We start from the raw sequence: 25,019 nt of genomic DNA, 5'->3' as shown, positions 1-25,019 counted from the left end.
AAGCATCAGAGAAGTACCACGAGTTGACTTCTGTTTGCAAGCTTGATGGAGTGAGGGCATGAAATCCCTTGTACATAAGGAGAAAATTTGATTGATGGAACCATGGTTCTATTGGAGTTGAGGCTATTTACAGATCCACAGGAGTTTGCTGTTTTTTAGGAAAATCTGGAAAAGGAAACTTGGAGATTCTGCATTAAATTATATTAGTTAATTTAATAAATAACATAACCAGTTTACAAAATTTTCTGGTTAACAGAAGGAGGACTTGCAAATTATTCATATATCTGCATCTGTATTTCATATATACGTTACCTTGCTGAATCCCCTTGTATGTGAACAGTAAGAGTTTTGTATTAGTTATTTTGCATGCCAGTGCATAAGCAGCAGTTTCTTAACTAAGTTTCAATTTATTTATATTTTTAAACAAACACAGCACTGACAGCAGCAAAAATTCTATGTGCCGAATTTCACATCTTGAACTTCTGCAGCTTGTGCTAAAATCTTGTCTTGTTTGTAGATGGGTTTAATTTTGACTTTAGGTTGGGTTGCAGATAGATATTAGATAAATACAAAAATATAAAAAAATTTATGTGCTTTGATAGAAGATATACTTGTGAAAAAGAGTTACAATTCAAGTAACTTGTAATTGGAAGAGCTGCTGTATTACAAAACCCTGCTCTGGTAACTTCTGCTAAAGTGAAGACAAATAGGTTGGATCTACCTTTAGGTCTAGGAAAGATGTAGGGTGTATCTCAAACAGAATCGCTTTGAAAATTGTCCATGCTATTCCCTTCGGAAGTACAGCTCTCTTAGTAGATATTGCAGTGTTTCTGTTACCAGACTATTAGTAACTGTTAAGATCATCTTTTGCCACTGTGGAAAGCCTCAAGTGTTGCAGTATACTGACAACAGCAAAAAGGACAAAGCCTGAAAATTGCTGACTGAAAGCTGATATTGCCTTGGAGCACTGTCTCCAGGAGATTTTTTGGCACATGCACAATTCCTGTAAGCCAAACTGTCATTATGAAATGAAGGAAAGTGCAGTGCAACGGCTTATATCAGATCTTAAGCTTTATTCCTCTAAATGGCTTTGAAAATGAAGAATGCCTGTCCTGATTAGATGTACATGCTTGGCTTTGCCCTGCAAGCTCTTCTGGAAGTGCACTGTAGTAGCAGCGTTCCTTTGACAGTATATCACTTCTGATTTCACATCCCCTGCGGAGGAGGAGAGGAGCGCAGGGATGAAGAATTTGAGCTTGAGGCAAAAGAACTTCTCAGGCTTCCTGACACACAGAGAGGAATGAGCGCTTCTGTCTGCTGCTAAATCTGCTCCTGCCCTTCAAGTTTCTCCCAGAGAAAGGTTTTTCCATCCTCTCTGCCAGTTTGTGTGGAGAAATATTTTTTTCTATGTCCTTTTTGTAGGTTTGCCTTTACTTTTTTGCCCTTCTGAATGAAAGGCAGCCTTGGTGGGCAGTTTATTCATGCTCATCTCCTCTTTTTTATGTTCTGTTCTTCATGGTATGGCAAAGGATGGCTGCAAACAGGAGCACAGAATAACTCATAATGGAAGACCCTCTCACTTAATTCCTCACAAAATACCTACATGCTCAATTTCGACAGGGTGCTAGATGCATATGATGTTGGTTCTAAGGAAAGGCTTTTCCAGTACATTCAAGAGAATAAGAAAGAAAATATAAATTCTGGTCCAAAAGACGTTAAGAACTCCAAGCTTTGTGAGGTGGAAGGAAAAATAAAAAAATTATATTCAATAATCCTATACCTGGCCTTAGTTCATGTAACTGGTGTAGCCAAATATTTGGTCCATGGAATTTGATTCATCTGACACAAGTGTTTTAGAAGACATCAGAAGTGATCCCAGTCTGTGTTTGGTGGGTACATGGGCTTCTCTGGTACATGCTTCTTATAGCAGGGCAGGCATGGCAGGCTTACACGTGAGTCCCCATTTTCATCTAAAGAGAAGATTTTCAGAGGCAGCAAAAGGATTGGCATGTCTTTCCCTTGTTCGTATTCAGTCATTGAAACTTGAGAGAGGTTACAGCTTTGAACTTTGTGAAAATAGTTTAATTCTCCTTGAAGGACTTAGAAATTTAAATTCTGCTCCTTTGAGAAAGACCGTTTTTGATTCTGTGAAGGGTTGTTATTAAGAATCTTCCTTATGAAATGACATTTTACTTTATAATGCCATTGGTGATGGAAGTATAATTCAGGTGGCAACTATTTTTACCTCTTATTTTTACTTTCACAATCTCAAAATTTTGATAAATGTAATGTCTCTTTCACCTTTAGACAAATTAGCAGAGAACAAGAATGCTTTGCAATATTATTAAAAATATTTTGACGTAATAGTTGCAGGCTTCTTTAGAAACAAGATAAATTCTTTAAGAATTTGTGTTATTAATGTAGCTCTTTCTCCTTAGACAATGCTGCTGAAGGTTATTCGAATTCTGTATTTATATGGAATACGTCTTTATTAACAAAGGTCTTATTTCTCTTGTGTTATTGGGAAGCAAAGCCAAGGAGAAGCTTGAAAGAAATTCTCTCACTTAACTATGCCTCTGGCCCTGTGAAGTAAGGACAGCCCTGTGACATACTGCCAGACAGCCACCAATTTAATGGACATGTATTTTGTAGCTTAAACTAACAGTGTTTGATTCTAGGATCTTAATTTCTTCATTCTTCATGTTTGATCAGTTGACACGTTGAGTGGTTGCGCTGAAATGAATGGGGCTACTTATGTAGGAAGGCGCTGATCCACTCGAGCCAAGTTACCACAATGCAGAGCTCTCAGCCAGCTGCGTGCATGTGCTGCCAGGTGGACAGGCTTCAGGGGTTCTGCCCTAGGTTAACATCTATGCTTTGCTGGACTTAATCATGAGAGTAGGAAGAGGAAGATGAACGTCCAAATTTGGATTTCACATTTTTAGTGATTAGGAGCAATGTGTATCCCTTATCTGCATGCTGAAGTAAATACAAAGCAATGTTTCTGCTTGTAAATACAATAGTTCTCTTATAATGCTTTGGCTGCTGGTAATATCATAAGGAAGCTTTTATTAATTCTTGGACAACACTCCAGAAAAGTCTGACTCAGTTTGCTAGCTAGTAGAGAATCAGACAATGGAGATCTTAGTGCAGCATTTGTAATCATCTAGTTAGGGAATTAAATAAATGTTATGTTATTATTTATGCTATTTCTGTAGGTCCTGTTTTAATGTCACTCAAATTTCTTCCTGGCAGGTGTAATAATTGTTCCAAGTGCTGGTGTTGGTATTGTCCTAGGTGGCTACATAATCAAAAAACTGAAACTCGGTGCAAGAGAGTCTGCAAAGCTGGCCATGATCTGCAGTGGTGTGTCTTTGCTGTGTTTTTCAACTCTCTTCATTGTTGGATGTGAAAGCATTAATCTAGGGGGAATAAATATACCTTATACGACTGGGTAAGTACCTTTGAATTACTGGAGTTTTCCAATAAACCTGGTGACAAAATGTAAAAAATGCTGATGGCTGATGTTCTGAAGAATCCGCAGAGTCAAAATGGGATATGGTATTAAGGTATGAACACATACTATGTGGCCCTTCTTTTTTACATCTGGTTTGTAATGAAGCCTATGCAATAACTCACCTTTCTGATGGATGGGAAAATATGTTAAAATAGACTTCAGCAATTTTCAAAGGAAAACACTAATATGCTGTATACATTGCTCAGAATTTAGTGTTTTGGAATGCTTTCTCTTTATGAAAATTGTGAAAATATTAAAGAGATTGTAATGTTTATTTCTGAATAGGTTTGTTCAATATCTTAGGTCTTCAGTCTTACGTGGGCATATGCTGTTGATTTTAGTAGTGTGCATTGCTTCTGAACCCCTTACGAGTTGTACAAACACCATCCATTGCTTGCCAGGGATGCTGACCTGATTATAACCTTTAAAAAAGACTGTCAGGAAAAATAAGATGTGGATGTGGGAAGATAGTGGGAGTGAGGGATTTAGGCTGTGACATCAAGAAAAAAAATAAGGATATTTGGAAAGTGTAATAAAAGTTGCGAGAATTTATTTCCCTAGAAAGTAGTTCCTAGGAATCCTGATCGTGAATGTTTTTCACTTTCTTATTAAGCACATTAATTTCTTGCTAAAATTCCTTTCTTCATATAGCTTAAAAACAGGAACAAACTAAGAATTTGAAGAGTGCAAACCTATCTGAAGCAATGTTTTTCACTTTGCTTCTACATCTGAGACAATGTTTGCCTGTTAAATATGACTATTTGTTGGGTATCAAAGTCATTTGAATATCTTGCTTTCAAAGTCCTCTCAGCTTTGTGTGTAACATTTTGAGGATTGGAAGAGACTAGGAGAAATATAGAGAAGGAAAATAAACGATCAGATGGACAAAAAAGAACTAACCTGGGGCAGTGAGGAAACCAAATGAAAAACAAAGAAGAAGAATGGGAAGCAAGGGAAGGAGGGAATAGGACAGTTTACACAAAGAATATTTTGCATTGCCTGTTGCTGTGTGTTACTGAGTTGTTGTCAAATGATAATAGCAGGGCAAGGAGCAAGAGAAAGCCATGAGTTGATAGAAAGCTTGTATGCTCATTTGTTTGGTTAATAACCTAGAGTGAAAGCTTGATGCCAAAGGGCTAGCTATGGAGTGGAGTAGCATCGATGATGAATCCTGGTCTGAGAATAGTGGGCTGAAGGAGAAAATGGGAATAGAAGGTGGTTAGAATGCCTTGATTGTCCATCTTCTGGTGATGTTTATTGACAGCTTGTGGGAGCAGATGAAGAAAGGAAAATTATTAAGAGATAAAATGTAAATTTTATTGTCCCCCCTCTACTCTTCACTCCTGATGCCCAATCTGGAGTACTGTGTCCAGGTCTGGGGTGCCAGCACAACAAAGATGTGGAGCTGATGGAACAGGTCCAGAAGAAGCAAAGATCAGAGGGCTACAGCGTCTCTCCTGTGAAGGAAGGCAGAGGGAGCTGGAGAATGCTCTGGGGAGACTTCATTGTGGCCTGCTAGTACTTAAAGGGAGCTTAAAGAGGAGAGACCAACTTTTTGAAGATAGTGACAAAACAAGGGGGAATTATTTTGAACAAAAAGAGAGGAGATTTAGATCAGTATTAGGAGAATTTTTTACTCAGAGGATGGTGAGGCATTAGAACAGTTTGTCCAGAGAAGCTGTGGGTGCCCCATCCCTGGAGGCATTCAGGGCCAGGTTGGATGGGGCCCTAGGCAGCTTGAGCTGGTGGGTGGCAGCCCTACCTGCAGGAAGGGGTTGTTAACTGTATGGTCTTTAAGGTCCCTTCCAACCCAAACCATTCTGTGATTCTCTGAAATTTTTTGTAACTATTAACTGAACTGTGGAACGTGAGAATGTCCCTGTCTGGTTGATGAAAAGGTTGCTGTTTTCTGCCAGTGAAAAGGTTATTTAGTTTAAATCTATTTCCAAATTAAAATCAGGTAAAGCTGTTGCTATTGGAACATTCAGATTAGAATTGTGAGTGCATCTAATTCATTTTTGTGGTAAACAATATTTACAATAAATATGAATTGAAACTGAAGTCTCTTCACAGCTGTTCTGCAAGTATAATCACATCAGTTCTTGACCACATTAATCTAATTCTTCTTACTGGTACAAAAGATGAGACATAATAATTACAAATTTTTGTGAAGTACTGATGTGTGTCAGGTCTTCAAAATCAGTATAAAAATTAGTGTGCTTAGACTAATGTCATCAGAAACTTAGAAGTGCCAGCATGTGATAAAGCAAGATTCACGTGTCTGAAGCCTCAGCCCTGTATAAGTTTTTTAGTGCAGAGATAAATAGGGGTTAAAGACGGTAATAAATAAGCAGCACTAATCATAAATTCATCTTGTAAATGTGATGTAACAAACATTCTCTTATTCATCATGGTCAATCATTTGATAGCTTCATATAATTTACTTAGTAAGGAAGTCTTCTACTCAAACATCAAAGAATGTAATTTTTATGTAGCAAAAAATCATGCTTTCATTTTGATTTAATAAAACACATACTTTGTTCTCTAGTTCCTGTGCTGTTCAGTGTACAGACATCAAAGCCAGTTCAGCATGCCTAGATGAGAAATGGGAAACACTACAGCTGTTTGTTTCAGGATAAATCATCTTCCACGATGCTCTGCCTTACCATGACTGTGCCAGTCTGATGTCTGGGCTACCTGCTCTGGCAGCAGCCTGAGGATCTCAACTGCACTGGGCAGTATAGACATACCATACAGCACAAACATATCATGTAGTCTTCTTTGGGCTAGTATGTTTAGTTCTACTTTCTTCTTGTCTTACATTTAAAAAAGTAGTTCTTTTCCTTTGAACTGAGACCAGCCAGTATAGAAGAGATAGATAACTTGGGTCTTAGTTAACACAGAAATATGTGCAAATCAGTACTCAAAGATGTAGGCAGTGATATGTCGTAATTCAGAATGTTTCATAACTCAGTATTTTTCTCACTGTACCAGCTCAGGGACCCTGGAGGTGCACATAGATTAGAATACATTCGCAAGAATTCTCTGCTTTTTTACGTTGGAGACAAGCAGTTTTTCTGTTGTTGGTGTGTCATCAGCAGTTCTGTTATCAGGAAGGTCAAGGACACCTCTGCTTTCTACATCTCAGCATTTCAGAATCTGTTGTTCAGTTCCTCAGCTTCGTCTCTGAAGGCGTGTTTGATATTTGATATAATGAGCCTTGTGCCAAGCTCTGCTGTCCAGCATTCCTTCTCTTGCATCATAATAAACATCTGAATGGGAAGTCCTAAATCAGTGAATGGTCTCTACTTGCACAGCACAGAAGTGCTTCCTGATGTTCAAATGGAACCTCCTGTGTTCCAGTTTGTGCCTATGGACTCTTGTCCTGGCATTGGTCACCATGGAAAGGACTCGGGTTCCACCCTCTTTGCACCCTCAGTTTGGATATATTTATACACTTTTGTGATCCCCACTGAGTCTTTTCTTCTCTGGAGTGAACAGCCCCAGCTCCTTCAGCCTCTCCTCACTGGAGAGGTGCTCCAGTCCCTTCATCACTTCATGACCTTTCACTGAAATCTCTCCAGTACATCCAAGTCCCTACTGTGCTGTGGAGCCCAGACCTAGACCCAGCACTCCAGGTGTGGTCTCACCATTGAAATAGCAGAGAACAGCTGCTTTGGTGGTTTGCAGACTTGTTCTTTCTATGTTTTGTGATATTAAGTAACTAAAACAAGCTCCTAGGGAGCTTACTCATAATGACAGATTCCTGGATTATTTCATTTTTATCTCTTGTATTTCTGGCATGTATTGAATCAAAAAAGTCCCCTTCTGATTGCTTTTTGTTGTTTTAGTATAATTAAAGTTTAATTAAAGCATGTAATTGAGTTATTGAGGCACTTATTGTAAGAAAAAAGAGAAATTCTTCCTCTTGTACCCTTTGTTTGTGTTTCTGTTACCCTTGTATCTCTTTCAGACCTATCAGATCTCTTAATTTAGAGTCAGTGACTAATTGGATCAGAACAATGACAACAAAGAAGGAATCCAACTAACGCAGTGAGAGGGTCCCTTGTTTGACAGCTACACAAAATTTGCTTCATTGCTGCAATTTCAGCTGCTTGCCAACTAGGAGCTGCAGATCTCTGCCTTTCAGAATGTCCTAGGCCTTAAAGCTTCGATACCAAACCAAAAACATTGCCACCAAGTTAACTCTTTTGATCATATAGCTCAATTTAGAGAAATTGTGAGAGATTTTCTTCTTTTGTTTGTATTTCCTTAGTGTACGGTAATGTTGGTTACTGCAGCAGTCCAAATAACATTAATAAAAGCATGTCCAAAGCAACTCTTTGTTTAGATGTCACCAAAAGATAGTCAGGCATTGGTTTTGTTTATCTTCATTTTATTTAGATTGTAGTTTCATGGATGAGGGTCCACCTTTTTCCAGTATGTGTGCATAGACTGCCAGCATAAGTGGGGTCCCAGTACAAGTCTGGATATCTGAAATCACAGCTCTAAAGATTCCAGACAGTATGTCCTGCCTTATTCTTTCCCTTTTCTTGCTTTATTCCAAAGCCACAAACCTTCCACAGAGTAATAGTTGTAGAGGTGAACAGAATTTAGACAATGTTAGGAACAAGAGTTGCTTTTTTTCCCTTTTTTTTCATCATCCTCATCTAAGAAAGTTCTTCTCTTCATTATCTTTGCTAGTACTGAGTCATGGAGACACAGAAAAGTCTCCCTGAGAAGGAAACAAATGCAGAAATTGAGTTTTATCCCAGTATGCATGTTTAGCAAACCTGAAGTTAAATGAAAAGAGCAGAGTCATTGCTTGTAATTGAAAGAATAGTTCAGGAAATGTGTCTTTTGGGGCTGGTCTCTGTGCGTATATGCACAGTTGCCTTTCCATGACAGATGCCTCTGGCAGCTCAGATGAAGCAGCACTGCGTGTTGACAACATCTGTGCCACTGACACAAGTGGGGCAGGTGTTTCTCATATATCCCATGTATCTATTGCAGTGGATGCACTGAAAGTAAGCTGCTTTTTTCATGGCCCAGCTCACGAGCAGGACTTAATAGCTCTGGTTCAATTTACTTAAGAACCTGCTTTTTCTGACCAGCGTGGGTAAATCTGTGATGTGCTGTGCAGCAATTCAGAGCTCACTGCTCTGTTTTCCTTTGGTGAAAGTAGGCAGCCTCCTAGTGTCAGAAGATGCTGGTTCAGCTTAGTGATGTAAAAATGTGTGCTTGTACTAGTGGGAGAGGTATTCACAGAAATCTGTTATAATGTGTGCTGCTATATAGCAGATGATACATGATGGAAATGGGGTTACATGCATATTTGTCAGTAGAGATTTCAAGTCTTCAGCATCTGTAGTCCTTCATTAGTTTCCCATCATTAAAAAGGAATGAACAGTGGATGAAGACTGAAGGTAATAAAGATGAAAAGAGGGACCCTTAAAAATGTCTACTGATGAGCTTTTGGAAATAGCTAATGGCTGATTTTTTTTTCTATTACATATTCTAGAGAGAATTAAAAAATTCTCTTTTTGTACAAGGCATTTGTTGTAAGCAGCAAAAAAAAAAGGCGAACAAATACCCAAAATAAACCATACTGTAATTTATTTGTACAAGAGGTGATGAAAGCTGGGGAGACGCAGCTTGCAGTAACTTGTTAGTAACTTGAACATACTTGCTTTGTGTATCTGTAAACTTAAATCTTCCTTCCGGCAAAGTAAAGAAGTCCCTAAGATTAAATTTTCACAGCACTCTCAGTTCAGTTTCCGGGTTCATGCTTCTAATTTCTTGCATGCTTGATTTCATTCACCTTTATTTTTAAGCTGATTTCCTAACCTGTGTGTCATACTAATGTTCAGCAATACAGTTCAAGCAAGTATACTATGTAATCAGAGCCACTGGGAAGCAGCCCAAAACTCATCCATTGCTGAGGCAGCTTTAATGAGAAGGGATAAGAGGTCAGAAGAATGCATTTCACAGATTGGGAAAGGCTGGAGAGGGGAACCTGAGCTTTGCTTTTCCTGGCAGCCTGAGATGCCCTTGGTCTTGTCCACGTGCTGGAGGCCAGGGCACCATCATGTGGGTTTCCTGTGCAGTTTGGGAAACTCTGCTTACCCCAAATATTTAGGCATCTGGGACATCCAGCTCAGCAGGCTGCCAATGAGCTTGTTGAACTCCAAAAATGCTGCTTCTCCTGTTTCTGTGATAAAATACTGTCACATCATTGCTGAAGTCAGTATGTTCACGAGAAATATTTTGGTGATTTGGATGTTTTCCACCAGACAAAAAGTTCTGGTGGGAAATTACTGGAAGAATCTGCCTGGTGGTGTACGACATGTTGCTGCGTATTGCTTTCTGAAATCTGGCGTGATATAATGAGACAAGTTTCAGCTGATAGCTGAGAAGGCAATAGAGCCAATATCAGTCCTTCATATTCAATTTCCTGCTCAAGCTGCAACATGTTTCTAAAACTGTACCTTGTTTGTTTATGGCATGAGGAAGAAAACACTCAGAAAGGCTTTGGTTAGCATCCAACTAGACCACAAAGTGCAAAGTAGCTCCAATAGCTAAATTTGTGGACCTGATTTGTGTAATCAGTAGACAGTCAATAAATATTTAAAAGCTACTTAGCAACATTAGATCAGCTGCAAAAGTGCACAGCTGGAACGACAAGCATATTCAGCAAAAGCAAATAGTGTTTAAATACATTAGAAATGAGTCAGGTGGAAGTTACTAAGCAGCTGTTGTACCGCTTAGCATCACTAATGATGGGAGGTGAGGTGACAAATAACATGGATAACAAGCATTATGTGTGGAGTTGTTCCTCAGCCAAGCCTCTGATCTATTTGGGTATGGAAGATAGGAGCAGAAGAACATCCTTTATTGTCCACAGTGTTGCTGGGAAACAGTAAGTTTGATGGTAGCTGTTTGCCTTTACAGCTGTTGTAGCTGAGTATTACAGAGCTAAGGTGAGCAAACAGCAGCCACAAAAACAGTTCAGATTCCTGTTGAACTCCCGTGTGGCTGAGGAGGTGCAAACATCCTCTGGATACCTACTGTTCTGTTTAGAGAAGACACTTGAGCTGGCTTGAAATAGCAGTGGCCTCTCTGTGGCACCATTGAGCAATACCAACAGCAGGGCAAACAAGGCAGCACAGTTAATCCAATATTGCACTGCAGTGCCTGGTGTGGATGTTATGCATACCAACATAATTCCCAGGGCAAGAGTTTTGCTTACAGCACATATGCTAATACCCGTGCCCTAATGGATCTCAGTACCTAGTTTGTGTTTAAAAGGGCCAAACTGCCTTTTTGGACAGAAGTTCAGGTCTTCTGGGTTGGGCTGCGCTCAGAACACAGGAGAGGGTAGGATGGTACCTGCAGCCCCCTTTACACTGATGTAAGAAGATGAAGATCATGTTCTTTTCCTGAAGTTGGAGATTTTCATTAATATATTTTAATGTCTGGGAAAAACCTTTTTTTTCACTGCTGCAGCCTCCCTATCATGTTCAACCTCTATCATGTTCAACCTTGCAGAAATTATCTCACTATTCATTGAAAACCGGCTTTTCATATCTTCTCAGTAGACTGTTGGATAAATGATGTAATAGAGGACACTGTTAGCTTCCAACTTTGGGGGGAGAGGGAAAGATCAAAAGCCAGGAAGAGGAAGGAGGGAAGCATTGTGTTACAGGGCTGTGCAGAGCTATCCTCCTGGCAGAGGATCCAGAAGCTGTGGGTGAAGGCCAAAGAGACTGAATGCTGGTAGAAAGTGGCACACGGAGTGCTCAGAGTAACCTTTCAAACTGACCTAATGATACACCGAAAAGTTCTGGTACTGTTCATTTCTGTAACAATAGCCATGACAAAAAAAAAGTTATCCAAAACTGCATTCTGAAAACACCACCTCTCTTCACTGTTCAGATACTGTAAGCTCTGACTACAAACCAAACCAGTGACAGTCCTGGTGCTCTCTTCTGAGCTTAAACCACATCTCCTGCTGTTCTGACCTGTAGAAGGTAAAGAAACATTTTCTTAGTGCAGTGACTGAAGAATGATGCTGGGACATGCGTGGAATATCCAAATTCTTTCCAAAACCCAGATAAAGCAAATTTTGTACTCACAAATCTCAGAATTTGTGCTTTTTCTGGATTAGTCGAATAAGCAATTGTTTTTTGTCCAGACTCCTGGAAATGCCCAAGCACAGGTTCTCATGCATTTTAAGATCTAGGGCAAGGAAATGGAGATGTTCAAGCTTCTGCAACTCAAAGATAGGAGGGAAGCATTTGAAATACATCCAAATCCACAAAGTTTATATGTATGTTCCCCAATAATACCTACTTGGATAACATTGACTACTATGCCTAACAGTTTTTGTGAAGATGGGAAATGTCTGATAGAGTGTTTTTGCTAGGAGATAAGAAAAGGAGATGAGTTGCTTACCTTCTGCAATTTACCTCTGGCCAGCAATTTTCGTAGACAGTACCTGACTCTGAATTCCTGATGTCTGCAAGAGCACCATAGCCATTGCATTGGTTCGGTCTTCTGGTCTCCATTCCTTTTGTGAAACTGAAGCTGTTTTGTAGCAATGGCCATATGATACAGGGGAAGAGAAAAGAAAAAATGAGGAATGGATAGAGGTACAGAAGAAGAATTAGAATGTAAGCTGGAAAAGAATCTAATTTTAAAACCTGCTGAAAGGAGAGTTCCTTTGGGAGAAGTGGCTTTGAGTCCTGGAGTCTGCTCCAGGTTTTGCTTACAAATATGGCAGTAAAAAATCACTGATAAGGAGACATGAATGGGATTGGTATTGAGTTCAGTTTCAGCAGGTAGAATGGAAAGAGACTCAAATTTGGAGTGCTGATAAAAATGCCAATGAGGAGGTATAAGTCTGAATCCCTTCAGGATGAGGAGGATCTTGAACCTCAGTGTTCCCAGCTCAGGCACTTCCGTAGCCAACAAAGAAAAGTAAGCTTTCTCCTTCAGGAGAGATTTTCTTATGAAGTGTCAGGGCGTGGGGCTCTTTCCCTTGCTTCTGCAAGCTTGGTCACTTATGTTAGGGAGCTCAGGATCAGCTCTGTTGAGTTGTTCTGATGAAAACTGGAGGTGAAGGCTTGCCCTGCCTTTCTTTTGAGTCTTTCTGATCAGGTCTTGCTGTCACTCCCAGTTCACCTTCCCTTGCAGAGCAGTCATGTTCCCTCAGTTCTGTGTTTTGAACTGTTGGAGGTCTTCAGAAGTGCCAACTATATTCATACCCCTTTGGTTTCACCACCTGGATGGCCTAAAAACTTTTAGGTTCAGATATTACAAACTACAACCTATAAAGTAAGTGGTTTCAAAATGACTTTCTGTCTTTAGAAGAGTTTCAGTTTTGTAGACTTACAAGATTTACACTAATGCACAGGAAAATGCTACTTAAGCATCACAGAAAACTATAGATTGCAGTTCTCAAAAACATAATAAAATTGTGGTTTTCCTCAGTAACTGGAGAAGCTGTAGTTGAAAACATCAACGTCAGCTGCTTTTTAGTTCTTGTTTGTTTAGAATAACCTTGTTTGGTGAAGACAGAGCGTGGGTGTGGAATTCTAGAATGTGGAATTCATTAAGCAGAAAGTTATTTAGGAAATAGGAACTGGAGTTGCCAGGCTCAGCCAAGGTTGCCACTTGCAAATAGATTGGTATGACTAAGATTTTTCAGGTAACTTTTACACTGGCTTAATGCCTTCATATTGCTGGCAGTATTTTAGAACCAGATGAAATTCCAAATGATTTGCAGAAAATTGAGTCAGCAATAAACCACACTGCAGAAGCTTGCTTTTCCACTTAGTAAATTAATTTAGCAACCTCAAACAAGACAGATATTATGGTAAGTCACTGGTTTCTGGTAGTAAAAATAGGTATGAATATAAAACAGACTATTTAAAAGTTAATGTCTGTTATATTTTGAATGTGTAATGACCACAAAAAATGACTTACATTTCAAGGTATGTCTGTATGATATATCTAAAGTGATCAGTTGTTTCCTTTTTGATCTAGCATATTCAGTAATATAGCATGAATAAAAGTTAAAATTTTGTGCCTATACCTTCAGAAACGTTGCAATGGATACCCTCATTTGTCATGCAGGAGTTAATGTTAAATGTGATTTATTTAGTTGCAATTACAAAATATCACTAGAGTTTGTAAATGTTTTTGCATTGGTCAAATGAACCCTGAAGTTTATATTTTTTTCAGGACCCTTCATATTTTCAATTTACAAGCAAAATAGCAGATGTAGGGGCAAAGCTCGAAGAGTCAGATTCAAAACAAGCAACATCTCATGTAGCAGACGGTAGGCTGCAGAACGGTTCTTGCTGTTAGATGTTGTGGGTGCAGAAGCTTAGTGTTAATGGGAGAAATATATCGGGTTTATGAACTAGAAGACTCCATCAGAAGAATGCAGTTTTATCATCACCTAATGAACAAGGAGGTTCTAGGAAAGGCAAACTGGACACCTTGCCTCCAGCACACTGGAACTCATATATGAACTCAATTTACAGAGTCTAATTGTTACAGTCTGTTTTTAGTTTATGAAGAAACAAATGAGTATCCATTTTATCTTTCTTTAACTTTATTTTTTAAATCTTTGTTAGTATATGACCAGGATCTGTATATGAATTTATGTAGGCGTTTTATTATTCTCTTTCAGTGAGGTTGATATGTCTGCTAATATTTTTCCTCATAGAATCACAGAATCCTTAGAATTGGAAGGAACCTTTAAAGGCCATCTAGTCCAACTCCCCTCCAATGTACAGGGACATCTACAGCTAGATCAGGTTGCTCAGAGCCCTGCCCAGCCTGATTTTGAATGTCTCCAAGAATTGGCATCCACCACATCTCCGGGCAACCTGTCCCAGTGCCTCACCATCCTCACTGTAAAAGACTTTCTCCTCCTCTGCTTTGCACTCCAAGTCCTCACCATACCCAGAAGCATTAAAATTCCCCTGCCACCATGGTCATTGCTTCAGGGCAGGAAGCAGCTGGGTCACTCTCCCAGTAGTTGCTCCCAGAGCTGGCAGTTTGAGAGTGACTTGGGAGTTGTTCTGGGCAGGGCTGGAATGATGTGGTGGACCAGGCAGCAGGTGGAGGAGTTGGTCACCATCCCACTTTGTGAACTGGAATCAAAACCTCTTTTTGTGCCATCTGACTGTCAGTTGTAAGCAGAGCTGCTTTCTAAAAGTAGCAAAAAGTAACATTTGACCAGTGTGCTGGTCTTCTGATGATGATGAATCTGTGATCTTATGAATATGGACTCTGCTTTTACAGCCTTTGCCACTTCTGGATTGAGCTGCCGTGGTAGCGGTGGTAAAGCAGGGCCACAATGGGATAATTTTTTTGGCAAACTCTTCATTCCGGGTGTGAGCTGCACACTGGAACTCACTGGTTCAGAGCTTATAGCCAAACTCTTTGTGAGAGAACTTAGAAAGTCGGGCTTTGGCAGTATCTTTGGGAAAATTCAGAAAAAAGGGAGATGGCATAGTGGTTGTTTTCAAGATGTTTAGTAATAGCATGGTGATCTTCCAGATGTAGAAGATCAGGGAGATTGTTGTATTTTTCAAGTGTGCATATCAGTTAAACAAGCATTGCCTTTCTGGAGCAGTTGTTGGTATGTTGGAAGAGATGGCTAATTAGTTCACATGATGCTCACGTCTCATCACTGGGCTCTTCACTACTAATCAACTGCAAATTGCTGCAGCTCACTTTGTATAAAATGTCTTAACTCTTAAAAGGAAAAATAAGGAGAATAAAATACAACTCTTACCCACACAAATGTACAAGGTTTAAACTTTGGAATTACTTTTATATTGTTCTTTCAGTTGTTGGCAGAGATATCTAAGGCTTTCATCTATGTAGTTCAAATCAAGCATATGACCTAGGGTTAATGCAGTCTTTCTGTAATCATCAAGTGTAAGTTCCAGTGTTAATGATTAGGATGTTTTCTCCTCTGAACAGCAGGATACCTGTGCTTGCTCTACTAGCGTGTTCTTTATTCTTTCTTCAGTCCCACTCTTGCCATGGCCCACAGGAATCTCACTGGGAGCTGTAACGTGAACTGTGGATGTAAAATTCATGAGTATGAGCCTGTCTGTGGATCAGATGGAATAACGTATTTTAATCCTTGCCTGGCTGGCTGCATCAATGGTGGAAACCATAGTACAGGGGTAAGTCCTTCACCCACCAACCTACAAACATGAGTGGCCCCTGACTGGAGCAGATTGAAGACTGCTCTGTTTCTAGAGCCAACATCTATCCTTGAAGCATGCAGTCTTTTCACAAGTTCATCAATATCATTTTTAATAGTAGTTGGGTATTTTGTTGTTGTTGTTGTTTCCTCTTTGAATGGAAGGAAGAACTTAACTCTTCAGGTAATTGGAAAATGTTTTAAATTCCTTTGTGAGTTTTATCATGGCCTGTTGAAAGCCACTGTTTTTTGTGCTGGGCTCCTTGTTTCACATAAGTGGTTGTACCACCTGCACCGGTGCATTGAAGATCTTTTGTTTGTGTTGGTAAATAAAGACTGCCAATTTATTCTGCTCTTGTAAAGCAGCTTTGCCATCATCCTGACCCTCTCTAGACCCCTTCATGGTATGTGATTACCTTTGAACTCATGTAACCAGAAACTAAAGGATGTTAATAATCCACTTTCTCTCTTGGATATGCATTACCCGTTACAGCCCAGTCTTCCAGTTATGCTGGGCTGGGGAAAGGCATCCTGCTGGTAAAGTTATACCATGGGAATCTTGCAGTATACTGGACTGAAAGGTACAATTTGACCCTGCTGATTTGCAGTTCTGAGCCAGCCTGTGAACAGGAGGGTAGTAGTTCCAGCACTTCCCTGTCTAAAGTTTGACTGGATAATGTTTCATAAATGCAGGTTCTTGTGTAGATTCCACTTAGAACAGACTTAGAACAGTGTTCTTGTTTGTTTTAATTTTAATTTAATTTTGCTTTTTATTTTGAATGTCTTCCTAGTTTGTAGTAGAAGTTCCTTTGGCTCAGTTGTGTAATCTTTGCTGCAATTTATCTGTTATCAAACAGACACTAATAATTCATTTAATAGGGAAGTATGTTGGTAATTTGTACTCTTTAACACAGATTTTGAAACACAGTATTTTCTACTATGGTTTAAGAGAAGATTCTTCATGGCCTGAAGGTAGACAATGGAAAATAGAATGAGTAGGAAAATACATTTCTTGATAAAATAATGTTTTATGTAGGATGCTTTTAGAAACGACTACAAGCCTCTGTCACTCTGTAGCACACAAAATGTTGCTAAGCTATACCATTGGTATTTAAGCTTATAAAATACAATGCTTTCAAAATTAGCCACTTAAAAATTGGAATTATGCAAAAGGATGCCCATGTGGAGTTCAGAACTGATTTATGTAAACTCCAGAATTTCTGTTGCATAAGATCTCTGTCTCAGTGCGCAAACTTGGTTTCTCTGATGATGAGCCAAGATTGTGTACTAAAGAAGACTGTTTTCTCTAGGAGGCCTATTTGAAAGCAACAAGGAGATTAAGATGAGGACTGTAAGAAGAAAACAAATACTTGCAATTTTAGACAGTGGAGAGTTACCTTGAAACAAAGAACCTAAGAAACTGGATTCTGTTATTGCTTCCATTCCTAAACGATACTGGGCAAGTCATTTAGACCAAATTTATTCCAGTTGGTCATTAATTTTTTATTCTTCATATTCTGGATGATCAGCATGAGCAGTAACCAGAAGTGTCATTTGCAGAAGCACTGAGTGCCTAAATCTTCATCTGATGGCAGAAAAAGTTGTGTTTAGGAAATGCTAAGTTGTATATAAGGAAAAATATTTTGGAAAAAAGGGATCTTGGTTCCCTTAAATTTGCCACTCACATTTTTGAATCTTTAGATTTGTTTCAGTTACTTAGCTACGAAATAGAGATAACACCATCAGTGTCTCATTCTCATCTCAGCTGTTTTGAAGATAAATTATACCTTTTTGAAAATGTTAAGCTATAATAATGAGTTTGATTAAAAAAAAAAAATCCATATGAAATATGAGCCACTCTATAGTAGAGTTCTGTTAGTGTGAGGAGAAAAATACTTGGGATCCTATTTTAAAAATGTGTAGTAAAATACTGGATAAATTCTCATTAGGATGTTCAGCTAAATCCCATGGAAAAAAAATAAAAATTAGGCAATGCCATAACACAACTGTGAGTAGGAGTATAAATTGAAGTTGACAGGCAACCCTAATTCGGTTATTTCCTGATGTCTAAGTGCTTAAATTTGCAATATTAAGATGGTCTTGTAATGTAGATTTTGTGCATTTGTGGTCCTACATTTATGAACGTGAACATAAAAATCAAAGCTTCTAATGTTACATGTGCCCTGATCTGCTTCCCTAACACAGGAATATTCTCATTCACCACACAAACTTCTGCCATTAAAAAACTGTAGTAGAAAAGATGTAACGGGAGGCTATTTCTGACCTAGCTTTTCCTCATATGGCTCAGATCATAGTACCCTTTGCCTCTGAAATGCCAGTTTACTACACAATCTTTTCATGCTATTTTCAACTTTTGTCTATTCAGGAATCCCTTGTGTCTTCCAGTATCACTATTTAACTCTGTTCACCTTATTCTCTGTTTTTACTCTTGTCCACATCCCATCCATATCCATACTCCACACTCAGCTGAAAGTTTCTGGGTTCCATGTGTGAAACACAGCTTTCTGCTCTTTATCCAAGTCTGGATAGGTTACCACAGAGATAGCAGAAGATACCTCCTGAAGATGACAGCGAACAGCCTGCCAAATAGGCAGAATATAGTATTGTCAGTTCTGCTTAAAGACTGTTTCCTCATAGTTTTGATAATATACTAGAATTAATCTTTTCCTCCAGCATCCTTCTCAGAAGTGATTGAATTGTTTCTGCAAAGTTTTCAAAAACTCTTATTTTTATAAATGCTCGCCTAACTGTTGCTTGCCTAACAACTGTTTATGAGGGTGGATAGCGATAGGACAAGGGAGAGTGGTTTTAAACTGAGACAGGGGAGGTTTAGGTTAGATATTAGGAGGAAATTTTTCACACGGAGGGAGGTGATGCACTGGAACAGGTTGCCCAAGGAGGCTGTGGGTGCCCCATCCCTGGAGGCATTTAAGGCCAGGCTGGATGCGGCTCTGGGCAGCCTGGTCTGCTGGTTGGCATGTAGCAGGGGGGTTGAAACTAGATGATCATTGTGGTCCTTTTCAACCCAGGCCATTCTGTGTTTCTATGGACTGGTGGAAGTCATGAGCAATGGCAAAGCAGATCTATTATGGGGTATTTGGGCCAACTTGGTAATCTTGACTGTATCTGGGGTCATGATGCTGGAGGCCATAGAAATCTGATTAGGAAGCAGTATTTGATGCCTGCTGAGAAGGTTACATAGGACACACCATGTCTTTCTCACAAGAGTTTTCATGTGGAAATGTTCTGTTTCCCATTTCCCCTCTGCCCAGGTAAGAAATTACACAGAGTGTGCCTGCGTCCAAAGCCGCCAGGTTATCACACCACCAACAGTGGGCCAGCGCAGCCAGCTCCGGCTGGTCATCGTCAAAACCTACCTGAATGAGAACGGCTATGCTGTTTCTGGGAAGTGCGATCGAACCTGCAACACACTTATCCCGTTCCTGATATTTCTCTTCATAGTGACCCTTATAACAGCGTGCGCCCAGCCGTCAGCAATCATAGTGACACTCAGGTAGGAACAAAGATATAGGCTCCTGTACGTATTTTTGCTGTGCTTGCTGTCACCAGTGTCTGTGTCAGAAGAATGTAGAATATTCACATGATAATGCACTTTGGGAAACAAGAAATGTCCAACAATTTCTAGACCACATAGAGAGAGAACAAATAAAAATGTACCACCTTGATATTCCACTGTCATTTGGATACCTCGGACTGTATTCCTTCTCTGACTTTTCCACCTGCACAGTAAGAACAATAATAACACATTGTCATTGTACTGCAGTTATGGAAAGGTAGATTGCAACCAGTGAACATCAGTACTGCAGAGAACTTCACTCTAGTGAGATACATAAGGGAAATATTCAGCAGAATTTGTAATGTTCATCAAGGAAGAGAATGCCTCCCTCGCACTAGTCCATGGAACAGTGATGCCAACCATCCCAAACCATGTACTGTGCACAGCGTGTTGGTCCAAGATTTGTGGCCCAAATTATTTCTCTGATTTTTCAGTTTCTGGCTGAGTGCTTGGCTTGAAAAGTTTGACTATTTGACTGCAGTTTTTCTGTTTGTTCTTTATCTTATATTCCACTGTCACTACAAGTTGCCTATCTGAATTTCAGATATCTTGGTTAAGATTAAAAAAATAATTTGTGATTTACTGAAGTTGTTTGTTGTGGCATTGTGAAATATCACTACTCTGCGTACAGTCCTTTGAAAGCTTGACTTTTTTTAAAAAAAAAACTATTGGAAGGAATCTCATATTGCTTATGTTGAAATGGAAGGATGTTTACATAGACTGTTTGGATGTTGACAAAAATGTATTACAGCTCAGAAAAAAAGCCAGGATGTAAAGTCAGAACTCTCCACAGTGACTATGACTAGTTTGTAAAGAAGTTTCTTTTTGTCTGCTAGGTCTGTGGAAGATGGGGAACGGCCCTTTGCACTAGGAATGCAGTTTGTTCTATTACGAACTCTTGGTAAGTCATGTAAGCTACTAAGCTTTCACAGAAACCACAGAGTTTCCAAAAGGTTTGTGATGTTTGCCTTAAATGTAACATCAAAGTAGTAAAATTCCATAAATATGCCACTAATGACCGGATTAATTGTATTAGGAACTTAAAATTAATAGCTTCTGAAAATGTTGTAACTGAGAATGTATTTAAAATATTTATTTTTATTATTGACTTTCTGGAATGATATTTTTGTCCCAGAAAGAGGTATTGTAACAGTTTCAAGTTTTATTTAAAAACCCTACCTGACATGATTTGGTTTTTGACAAACTAATATTTTCTTCTGACAACTATTGATAATTTCCTGATCCAGTTAGATGACACAGTAAGAACAACTTTGGTCTTCTAAACATTGTCCATAGCAGGATTGTGTCTGTCTTCAGTCCTTCTCCTCTCCTGTAAATAATATTGTGTATTTGAGGACAGAAACAAGAGTTACTTGGAAAAGAAGATGAAGTGCCAGTGCTCATCCTCTTGAACTCCTAAAATCCCAACTGGTCCTGGTGTTCAGCTACTACCAAATAGTATATAATCAATTGACTAAGCAATATAGTAGTGAAGAGAGCAAGCAATGACTATTCTAAGTGAGAACAAGAGGAAAGGCACTTGTGGCTGCATCTGGTCAGTAAAGTAAGAGTTTTCTTTGAGGAAGGCCCTTTCTGACTCATCTTAAAGGTGTCGTATTTCCAGGGAAAACAGAGCATTTAAGGGTCTGGCAGTTTTAGATGTTAAATTCTGTTTCTGAGGAAGATATCTTCAAAAGAGAAATTGAAACTCTAGTGGTCTTATCACTTCCATCCTTCTTCGGTAAGAGAAACGTTTTGCAATTTTTTGTGGCTTTTTCTCCTTAATCTAAAACAGCAATCTCCGCTCTTTCCCAGCTTATGGGTAATGGATGTTCAACAAGTAACACTGTGGAGATAACATCTCATTTTTTTTTTCCTGCTGATTTTATTTCCTGAGAGTGCTGGAGTTTCTTTGGGGGGACAGACAGTTCATGAGGAGCTGGCTGGGCTCTACAGAGTGGTGCAGTAGCTATTGTAAGGTGTTGCTGCGCTGTTTTTACTTTAACACTGTCACTTATGTGGTGTTCCTTAAGTGGGATAAGTACTGGTGGTGGGAAGAATAGAGGGGTAGAAATCTCGGAACTTCTTGACCTACACCTGTTTGGCTTACATACATAGTTTCTTTGGAAGTCTTCCTCTATCTGCTAACACGTATTAATTCTGTTGCTATTTTTATTTCAGCTTACATTCCCACTCCAATTTATTTTGGGGCTGTTATTGATACCACATGCATGCTTTGGCAACAGGATTGTGGCGTACAAGGATCTTGCTGGGAATACGATGTCACCTCATTTCGTTTTGTCTACTTTGGGTTGGCTGCTGCTCTCAAATTTGTAGGATTCTTTTTTATTTTTCTGGCCTGGTACTCCATTAAGTGTAAAGAAGAGCAACTACAGAGACAAAGATGGAGGGCTTCGCCAGTGAACACTGTGAGTGAGATGGTTGGCCAAGCTGGACTCCAACAAAACTATGCACGGACTAGATCCTGCCCTACCTTCAGTTCTCGAGGAGACATTGGTATGGCACAAGGAATGAACTGCATAGCACAGACATACCCTGGCCCCTTTTCAGAAGCAATAAATTCCTCAAATGAAAATGCATTGGAAGAAGTCACTGCTGAGATATAGACCCCTGGCTTGGTAATGTAATGTTTAGTTTTGTTGGTTGACTTAATTATGGCGCCTTGTAAAACACCTGTGCCTTCTATTTTTAATCTAAATGTAACACATGGTAAAACCAACAAAGCTTAATGCATACAACCATAGTATGTTCCTGAGGGCTGGATACCTCAAACCAACCCAAGTTCTTAATTCTCCCTTCCTGACAATGGAGTTTTAAAAATTGTGTTTGTAATTATTTCAGTTGTGTCCATTAAATGTCCATGCTCTATCTAATATCAGTGTAAGGGTGAGGAACAACAGAAGTCAGTGGAAGAGTGACAAAAACTCATATTGTTAATGTCTAGATGTCAAAAAAATGCTTAAATGTATCATCTTTCACATCTGCAAGTAATATTTTTAAGAGATGAGTAATTACTGTGAGTTCTGCTACAAAGCACAACTAAACTTGTTTAAACTATGCAACTTACTCGGATAATTGTATGTGCAGCAAATTATGTTTAAAGTTTGCTTTTAAAGACATAACTGCAAGTCAATTTGAAAGGGGCTATTTTCAGATATACATGTTAAAATAAAAAAGAACATAACATTTAAAGTACTGTTAATAACATGTTAAGCCATACAAAAGTTATGCATCAGGTAATGTTTTGCAAATGTTGAGACATAATATCTTTGTTCTGTCAAAATGTGCATTAATTTTCATTTGATAGGAAGCAGTCATTCTTCACAAAGTACACAGGCTAGGAGGGTATAGTGCTTGGAGTAAAAAAAGCACTTAAGTATTAATCTGTGATAACATTAAGGCATAGGAACCACGTACACATACCAAGTCAGATGTATTTCTGTAATGATATAGGTCACCTGGGTGGCCCTTATTAACACCAGATCCATTTTTTTTCCTGAAAAAGAAATTAACCAGCTATGGCTTATAGGAAATTCTTGGCTGTGCTTCAGAAGTGCATGCCAGATGAGTTCAGCTTTGGTGAGGGAACCTCTGGGGAGAGCTAATGGCCTCGTTTTGTTTCTTACTGCCTGTTTGGAGCCAGGGTGGCACATCTCTCCACGAGACCTAGCAGAGAAACCTTCAAGTGGACTGTGAGCATGTGGGCTGCCCCCATGCGCAGCATGAGGCCTTCATCCCAACTGCTGGCACCTCTGCGGTGCTTCTCCCTGGTGCTCCTGCCCTGGTTCTGCCTCTCCTGTTTCCTGCCTTGGAGCAGGCTGCTGGAACCACCCTGGAAGCTGTAGGTGTATGGTTTGTCCCACACGTGACCAGCCTACCTCAGCTTCATTTAAAGCTTTCTGTGAGGACAAAGGGCGAGTTGGCTCTCCTCCACCCATTCAGGGAAGAGCTAAGAATATAAATTGTCTGTGAGCAGGGACCCATGAGATGTGGTGTGGCCTTTACTTATTCTAAACTACTACGGTGTGTTTTCTCTCCTGCTCTGAGCATTTCATATATTGCTCTGGAGACTTTGTAGTGCCCTTCTTATGATGTACTAATGATGTCTCAGAGGGCAGGGAACGATTTCAGTGGACACGAGGAAATCAAAGCTGTATTTGCCCTGCAGGGAAAGCCTTACTAGTTTAGGAAATTAGAAGCATTAGAAGAACTCAATGATGGGTAGACTTGGATTTTGCTATGTGTGTAGCCTGCATGAAATCAAATAAGAGAAAGAAGAACTTTGGGAATGTAAGAAGGATTTTCTTTCTAGTTTAATTTTTAATTTACAATTTGTAAGATGATTAAACATATATGGAACCAAGTCCTCTTCCCCTTGAAATAAAAGGGAATACTCTCTTGGGCATCAGGATTTGCTTCTCCTTTGCTGATTGCCTTCCATCATCCCCTGTCTCTCCTTGACCAGCATGTGGCTTTACCCACTGGCTTGGTTCCCCTGCTCATTTCAGAATGTCTCAGTCCATTTATGTGACTTGTTATTCCATTCTCTGTGGCTGCAAAATACAGCATAGAGGAATGTCATTATAATCACCTTCTGCTTTTCTGTACATACTAATAGCTTTTTGGATTCAAGCCTCAGAATTTTTTTGTCTTATGCAGCTACTGGAAACGATATATCTGCAGTCAGTTTGTGCCACCTGGGATTTTAGCTTCTATACTTCTCATCCCAAGGAATACATTTCCTTGTCTCAGAGGTACTGGGTACAATTTATTTTTTACATAGGAGATCAGAATAGATGATAGAAATGTCTCCTCCTCCAGTGCTTCTTGCATCAAGAAATACATGTCATGACAAAATTTGAGGCAAAGTAGTAGGACGAAGTGTAATTGCAGCCCATCACCCATCCACTTTAATCAGTCATCCATTTTAATCCGCATGGGATGAGGTGAAAAGAGACAATCTTCAAATACCTCAGAAACAGAGCGTTTAGGGAATCATAAATGATATGATAAAGAGGCTGGAGATGAATCATCTGTCCTGATCTACTCTATTTCATGCCTTGTGTGCACGTCTTTTCCATACAAATATCAAGTGAGAGCAGCTTAGGCTTGTAGGATTGTCAGAAGCTACCACTGATCACAAAGAATGAGAGTGATGTAAGTGACACATCTGCAACTGCTGCAGCTTCTGAGCTGAGCGCAAGGGAATTCAGAGCTTGTCAGAATTGAGGATTTCTGTTTTTTAGGAAATCCTGACACCTCAGCTTCTAAAAGCATTTTTTTTTTAAATGTCTGAGAAACTGGAACATAGAAGGAAGGATATTCATTTCAGAAATACTGAAAAAGCTGTGTTTGCTTATCTTCTTGTAGCTTTTTAATTTTCATTTCAAAATTACATACTTCACAAAAACAACCTAAATATTCATTAGAGTTTTTTAATCTAGATAATTTTGTCAATGTATTTCTACCAAATCATTTAATTAAATCAACATCCTCCGAGGGAAAGAAAACACAGCCTCTGGCCAACTTTTGATTTATTCCTGAAGAAGACTTTATTATGATGAAGCTGTAACAGTCTAAACTAAGCCAATAAAGGCACCCTGGGTAAGAACAGTAACTCACCAGAGAAGTCATTTCTAGCCTTGTCAACA

General features: G+C 39.3%; 1 protein-coding gene across 1 annotated transcript in view; it reads left to right on the top strand.

Moving 5' to 3' along the window:
- Positions 1-24,764, top strand: part of SLCO5A1 (solute carrier organic anion transporter family member 5A1) — a 67,074-nt gene extending 42,310 nt beyond the window's left edge. Inside the window, exons 5-9 of the mRNA XM_031604814.2 lie at positions 3,256-3,454; positions 15,570-15,729; positions 19,043-19,284; positions 20,184-20,248; positions 21,529-24,764. Of these exons, the coding sequence (XP_031460674.2) occupies positions 3,256-3,454; positions 15,570-15,729; positions 19,043-19,284; positions 20,184-20,248; positions 21,529-21,974 (1,112 nt within the window). The 3' untranslated portion in view covers positions 21,975-24,764. The remainder of the gene's footprint in view (positions 1-3,255; positions 3,455-15,569; positions 15,730-19,042; positions 19,285-20,183; positions 20,249-21,528) is intronic.
- The last annotated feature ends 255 nt before the right edge of the window (positions 24,765-25,019 follow it).

Source organism: Phasianus colchicus, chromosome 3 (assembly GCF_987193195.1).
Source record: "Phasianus colchicus chromosome 3, bPhaCol1.hap1.1, whole genome shotgun sequence".
Taxonomy (NCBI): Eukaryota; Metazoa; Chordata; class Aves; order Galliformes; family Phasianidae; genus Phasianus; species Phasianus colchicus.
The sequence above is the reverse complement of the archived record's forward strand: the minus strand, read 5'-3'. Positions and strand labels throughout refer to the sequence as shown.